Source organism: Prionailurus viverrinus, chromosome B3, assembly GCF_022837055.1.
Source record: "Prionailurus viverrinus isolate Anna chromosome B3, UM_Priviv_1.0, whole genome shotgun sequence".
In the NCBI taxonomy this organism is placed as follows: domain Eukaryota; kingdom Metazoa; phylum Chordata; class Mammalia; order Carnivora; family Felidae; genus Prionailurus; species Prionailurus viverrinus.
The window spans coordinates 144,001,313-144,009,135 of record NC_062566.1 but is presented as its reverse complement, the minus strand read 5'-3'; the positions used below and the strand labels follow the sequence as shown (position 1 = coordinate 144,009,135).

The following is a 7,823-nucleotide window of genomic DNA, read 5'->3' as shown; positions in this document are numbered from 1 at the left end:
GGGTGAAAGTCACTTGAGAAATAGTCCAAGTACACTCAGACTCGCCATCGTCCCTTGACAGCAGGATATAAATCTCCCTCCCGTGTACCAAGAGGGAAGAACCATCGTTAGCACCAGAATAAGGAACACAGGGACAAGAAGGCTGTGCAAACAAACCTACTTACTTGGTGACTAACATAATACCCCAAACTTAACTCTTGCGAAAGCCAATGTTTTGTTGTCTGAAAGACACCAGTGCCACCTGCTTTGTCCTTTCTCTGGGTGTCATATCATTAGGAAGGCCATGCCCTTACAAAATGAAATTGATTCTCTCCTGTACATATGTCTTATGTCAATTGAATCCTTACACTGGCTAAATCCCAGAAGAAAATAAGGGAAAAGCTTTCTTCTCCTACAACTGGAAGACGTAACCAGAAAAAAATAGGGAATAAAAAAAATAAAAGACATTTAAATCAGTAAGGAGGAAGGAAAATTACTTGTTTGCAGGTGACATTGATCTCAAACATAACAAAACCCTAGAGATCCCACAAAAAATATTAGAATCAGTTTTTTTAAATGAGGAAAAGAGCAGGACACAAAATGAACAAAGAAAATAAATAAAAATAAACCACTTGTGATTCTACACACCAGCATGAAAATACATGCAAAATAAATAACAAAATTACACAAGTGAAAATGGCACAGAATAAAGTATTTGGGATTAAACTTCAAAAAGTATGTAAAATACTTGTAGAGTGAAAATGATCTATGTTCATGAAAGACCTGTAAAAATGCAGACAGGACTGCAAATATACCTGTACTCACTGAATACAATTACTCAAATTGTCACAGCACCATCTACACAAACTAAACTACAAGTGCGCCCCTAACCCTGCTGTTCACTTTTAAACAATCAAATCTAAGACTGGAGCTTCAGAGCACATGCAAATGGGGTCCTCTCTATGGTGATAAAACCAGCCCATCCACAGACTCTGCAGCTGGGAGAGGATACCCAGCCCCAGGAGTCTCAGGTGTTCCCATTCTCTGATCAGGAGAGAACAGACACCTCACCATGGAGATTGGGCTTGGCTGGGTGTTCCTGGTTGCTCTTTTAAAAGGTAATTCATGGTAAATGAGAGACACAGAGAATGTGAGTGCATATGAGTGAGACCAGTGGATGTGTGACAGTTTCCTGACCAAGATGTCTTGTGTCTGCAGGTGTCCAGTGGGACGTGCAGGTGGTGGAGTCTGGAGGAGACCTGGTGCAGCCTGGGGCGTCCCTGAGACTCACCTGTGTAGCCTCTGGATTCACCTTCAGTAGATATGGAATGAGCTGGCTTCGCCAGGCTCCAGGAAAGGGGCTGCACTGGCTCGCATATATTTATGATGATGGAAGTAGCACAAGCTACGCAGACTCCATGAAGGGCCAATTCTCCATCTCCAGAGATAACCCCAAGAACACGGTGTATCTGCAGATGAACAACCTGTGGGCCGAGGACAAGGCCACATATTACTGTGCAAGAGACAGGGTGAGGGGACCTCGCTGGGAGCCCAGACACAAATCTCCCTGCAGGAGGGGATCAGAACCACCAGGGGACGCACACTATGCACAATTTTGCTTTGTGTTGCCAGGAGCAGGTGAAGATGGAGGTTACAGGCAGGTTTCGTCTCAGGGTCTGGGGCTTCCTGTCCACACAGCAGTTTCTCCAGGGAGCCTCTCTGGACACAGGATTCTGTGTTTACCTATTACCTGTGTGAATTAGATCATTGTTTTCATAGGAAAACTACCCTAACATGCACAAAGACACAGTTGTTTGCATTGCTTTCTCCTGTCCCTCAACATGAGCGAATTACAGATTTCCTGAGGCACAATAGCTGAACATTTACATGAGTCCCAGATGCACTCCCTGAGCAGCCAGGACCACAAGCTCCCACAGCTCCCCATTATCTTCAGCCCTTGTCCCAATCGAACAACATGACACTTCCTTCATGGCACTTTGCTACTCAGGACTTTAAATGAGCTACAGCTTTATTCAATTCCTCTAAACAAGAGATAAATCATCTCCATGTATTAGTCAGGATTCCCTTGAGCAACAGAACCCAAAGCACATTGGTTTCCATGACAAAATATGTTGAGAAGTCCCATGATCTACTGTCACAAGTTGGGGAGCCAGGAAAACCAGTGGTATAATTCTTGCCTGATTCTGAACTAGTGTCTAGTCTCAGAACGTGCAGAGCCTATGATGTAACTCTAAGAACAAGGGCAGGAGGAGACCAATGTTCCAGTTCAAACAAGCACATGGGAAGTAAAAATGAGGGAATTCTTCCTCCCTCTGCGACGGATTCTACTCAGAACTATGATGGAATGGGTGATGCCCAGGCAGAAAGAAACCATGGATGGAAATGCCAATCTCTTCTCGAAACTCATCACAGACATACACAGAAACAGTCGTGAATCTGGACACCCATGATGCAGTCAAGATGACACATAAAGCTAATCATGACAAGTCAACCTGCTGTAAATGTCGAGTTCAAAAACTGAAGATTTAGAAGTCCATGCCATCACTGGGGTGGACCCTGGTGGGCACAGCAGTGCTCCTGTGGAGAAGGAGCACCGAGGCCCATAGGGACTGCTGCGGTTTAAGGATCCCCTGGGTCATATTGGGTGAGACAGTTACCTTCTTGGAGTGCATTTGGGAGACAGGGCATTGCCTCTCATGGGGCAGGAGAGCTGACAGGCACCATTGCACTGCCCTGGTCATTAGCATAGGAGCCTCTGCTGAGAGCAGCGAACTGAACGCTCCCTTCTTGTTCTTCCTCACCATGAACTCCAAGCTCCTAGTGTTCATGCAACTGCCCTTCTGGGATAACCAACTCCAACCACATCACAGCAAGACACTGTCCCAGAGGATCAGTGGGGTCCCTGTCACATTGAGTTCAACAATTTGGTGTATTCAAACCCAGCTAGATCTGCTGAGATAAAACATAAGAGTCCTGAGCTGCCAGGTGTGCCAATGGATTGGACAAAGGCAGGGTGAAGGCTGGGTTCTGAAGGAAGCCTGGGACCCATGAGTAAAGATTGTTCTCTCTCTGTGAGGGCTTCCTGAACAGGGGTGGCTCGAAACTCCAACTGCAGGGACTAGAGAAGGTGCTGATGCCAATATTCCTCCCAGCAATTATCATGGACAGAATTCAGTGAGCAGCACAACACCCCCCAGTAGATACTGAGCCACTGACACCAAGACATACCCACCTTTCCTTTCTCAGGTGCTTCCTTACTAGGGAACAAGTGCCTAGAAACCAGACCACCATTGCACCCTTCCTTCCAAAAACCGCCATACACCCCCACAGGCACCAAGTCTACTGACCATATAGTGAGGCATACCTTCACCTCTAGGGGAAATAGGAATTAGCCTCTTCTAATAAGGAGACCAAACTCACCTAGTTAAAACTCACAACACTTTGGACAAAGTTGAAAAACTCTCCCCTGGAGTCCTGCAAGGAGACCTGCAAGGAGAACTCTGCAGAGGACTGACCTGAGGGACAGAGCAGCCAATACATGACAGCACAGTGCACACAGCACACGCAAGAAATGCTTCCAGAATATCAGGTCGTCAGGGAATGGACAAGGGCTGAAGACAGAGGATGGGTACGCAATTGCTGATCCAGGAGAACAGACTGGGTACCTGGGATGCACCATTTTCACCTCTCCCGCGCATTTGCATTGGCACCTACAAGCACGGCAACCATCCACCCCAGGAGCCTAAAAGCGCCATCTAATGGAGAGCAGAGCCATTACACTGAGCCCCTCCCAACTGGGCCAACAGGGCTCTTCAGGAACACAAGTCTCACTGCCGCTTACTTTATGGACTATAAAGAGCTACATAGACTGACATCTAGGGGGTAAGGAAGTAATTTCAGTCCTACTTCAATCTGTTAGTCAGTTCATCTAGTCAATTTTCTTTCTTTTCTTTTTTCTCTTTTAAACTTTTCATTTTCTTGAATGCAGAAACAAAAAAATTATTTTTATTATCAATTATTATTAAAAATATTTTTCTTAATTTTTATTACTATATTTTTTACATTTCTATAACTTTTTTTTCAAATTCTATTTTACTTCCATCATTTTCTTTTACTCTACCTCAGTGTATTCCCGTTTTCAAATTTCCAGTTTCCTTTTTCCTTTTTATTTTTTTCTTTTTTTCTCTTCTTCGTTTCTGTACTTTTTCTCGAATGCAGAATGAGAAAAACTTCATTTTACTTTCAATTTCTATTAAAAATATTTTTCCTTAATTTTTTTTTACTATATTGATTGCTTTTACGTAAATTTTTTTCAAATTCTATTTTACTTCCATCATTTTATTTTAGTCTACTACAGTGTATTCACTTTTTGAATTTTCAAATGATTTCCTTTTTTTCCTTTTTGTATCTTTTTTCTCTTTTTTGTTTCCTCTCTTTTTTCTAGAATACAGAAAAAGAAAAAAATCACATTTATTTTTAATTGTTATTAAAAATATTTTTCTTTATTTTTTCCACTATATTCTTTACTTTCCTGTATATTTTGTCAAACTCTACTTTACTCCCATCATCTCATTTTAGTCTACTTCAGTGTATTCATTTTTTCAAATTCTCAAATTGTTTCCTTTTTTCCTCCCCCTCCCATTTTTTTCTCTAATCTGTCAAACCACTTTCAACACCCAGAACAAAACACACCTAGGATCTAGCATATTTCATTCAATTTGTGTGTGTGTGTTTAATTTTTAATTTTAATATTTCTGTAATTTTATCTTTTAATTTCAATTTTGCGACCTCATTAATTCCTTTTCTCCCTTCAAAATGATAAAATAAAGGAATTCACCCCAAAAGAAAGACCACGAAGAAATGACAGCCAGGGATTTAACCAACACAGATACAAGCAAGATTTCTGAACCCAAATTTAGAATCACAATAATAAGAATACTAGCTGCAGTCAAAAATAGATTAGAATCCTTTTCTTCAGAGATAAAAGAAGTAAAAAATAGCCAGAATGAAATTTAAAATGGTATAACTGAGCTGCTATCACAGATGGATGCAGCGGTGGCATGGATGGATGAGGCAGAACAGAGAATCAGCGTTATAGAGGACAACCATATAGAGAATAATGAAGCAGAAAAAAAGAGGGAGATTAAGGCAAAAGAGCAAGATTTAAGAATTAGAGAGATCAGTGACTCATTAAAAAGGAACAACATGAGAATCATAGGGGTCCCAGAAGTGGAAGAGAGAAATAGGGGTGGAAGGGTTATGTGAGCAAATCATAGTGGAAATCTTTCCTAACCTGGCCAAAGACACAGACATCAAAATCCAGGAAGCATGGAGGACTCCCATTAGATTCCACCAAAACCGACCATCAACAAGGCACATCATAGTCAAATTGACACAGTACTCAGGAAAGGAGAGAATCATAAAACCAACAGGGAAACAAAGTCCATGACTTACAAGGGAAGACAGATCAGGTTTAGCAGACCTATCCACAGAAAGATGGCAGGCCACAAAGGAGTGGCGGGATGTATTCAGTGTGCTAAATCAGAAAAATATGCATCCAAGAATTCTGTATCCAGCAAGGATGTCATTCAAAATAGAAGGCGAGATAAAAAGATTCCCATACAAACAAAAATTAAATGAGTTTGTGACCACTAAACCATCCCTGCAAGAAATTTTAAGCGGGAATCTCTGAGGGGAGAAAAGATGAAAATATATCTGTATAAATAAATAAATAAATACCAAAATCAACAAAGATTAGAAAGACCAAAGAACACCACCATAAACTCCAACTCTACAAGCATCATAATAGCAATAAACTCCTATCTTTCAGTACTCACTCTAAACGTCAATGGACTCAATGCCCCAATCAAAAGACATAGGGTAACAGAATGGAGAAGAAAACAAGATCCATCTATATGCTTTTTACAAGAGACCCACTTTAGACCTAAAGACGCCTCCAGATTGAAAATAAGGGGATGGAGAACTATCGATCATGCTAATGTTCAACAAAAGAAAGCCGGAGTAGCCATATTGATATCAGACAATCTAGACTTTAAAATACAGACTGCATCAAGAGATGCAGAATGGCATTATATCCTTCATAATCAAAGGGTCTATCCACCAAGAAGACCTAACGATTGTAAACATATATGCGCCAACTGTGAGAGCACCCAAATATAGAAATCAATTAATCACAAACATAAAGAAACCCATCGATAAGAATACCATAAGAGTAGGAGACTTCAACATTCCATTCACAACAATGAACAGATCACCTGATCAAAAAATCAACAAGAAAAGAAGGGCTTTGAATGACACACTGGACCAGAAGGACTTAACAAATATATTCAGAACAATTCATCCTAAAGCAACAGAATATGCACTCTTCTCCAGTGCACATGGAACTTTCTCCAGAATAGACCATATATGGGACACAAATCAGCCCTAAGTAAGTACAAAAACATCAAGATCATACCATGCATATTTTCAGACCACAATGCCATGAACTCAAAATCAACCACAAGAAAAAATTTGGAAAGGTAACAAATAATTAGAGAATGAAGAACCTGCTGAAGAATGAATGGGCTAACCAAGCAGTTAAAGAAGAAATTAAAAAGTATATGGAAGTCAATGAAAATGATTACACCACAACGCAAACCTCTAGGATGCAGCAAAGGCGGTCATAAGAGGAAAGAATATAGCAATCCAGGCCTTCCTAAAGAAGGAAGAAAGATCTCAGATACACAACCTAACCTTATGACTAAAGACCTGGAAAAGGAACAGCAAATAAAACCCAAAACCAGCAGAAGGCAGGAAATACTAAAGACTAGAGCAGATATTAGTGCTATCGAAACCAAAACACATTAGAACACATCAATGAAACTAAAAGCTGGTTCTTTGAAAGAATTAAGAAAATTGATAAACCACTATCCAGTTTGATCAAAAAGAAAATGGAAAGGACCCAAATAAATAAAATCAAGAATGACAGAGGAGAGATCACAACCAACACAACAGAAATAAAAACAGTAAGAAGAGAATGTTATGAGCAATTATATGCCAATAAAATGGGCAATCTGGAAGAAAGGGACAAATTCCTAGAAACATATACACTATCAAAACTGAAACAGGAAGAAATAGAAAATTTGAACAGACATATAAACAGTAAGGAAATGGAATTAGTAATCAAAAATCTGCCAAAAGACAACAGCCCAGGACCAGATGGCTTTCCAGGGGAGTTCTACCAAACATTTAAGGAAGAGTTAACACCTATTCTCTTGAAACTGTTCCAAAAAATAGAAATGGAAGGAAAACTTCCAAACCCTTTCTATGAAGCCAGCATTACCTCGATTCCAAAAACAGACACAGACAACACTTAAAAAGAGAACTATACACCAATTTCCCTGATGAACATGAATGCAAAAATACTCAACAAGATATTATCCAAACCAGAAACAATAATACATTAAAAAATTATTCACCACGACCAAGTGGGATTTATACCTGGGATGCAGGGCTGGCTCAATATCTGTAAAACAATTAACGTGATTCATCACATTGATAAAAGAAAGGACAGGAACCATATGATCCTCTCCATAGATGCAGAGAAAGCATTTGACAAAATACAACATCCTTTCTTGATAAAAACCCTCAAGAAAGTAGGGATAGAAGGACCATACCTCGAGATCATAAAAGCCATCTATGAAAGACCCAATGCTAATATCATCCTCAATGGGGAAAATCTGAGAGCTTTCTCCCTAAGGTCAGGAACAAGACAGGGATGTCCACTCTCGCCACTGTTATTCAACATAGTATTGGAAGTCTTA

The 7,823-nt window shown here is 40.2% G+C and overlaps 1 gene segment (V, D, J or C); it reads left to right on the top strand.

Moving 5' to 3' along the window:
- Positions 1-990: 990 nt before the first annotated feature.
- Positions 991-1,742, top strand: LOC125168153 (immunoglobulin heavy variable 3-74-like). The segment is given in 2 exon segments: positions 991-1,097; positions 1,198-1,742. Coding segments are annotated over 2 exon segments (591 nt in total).
- Positions 1,743-7,823: the final 6,081 nt, after the last annotated feature.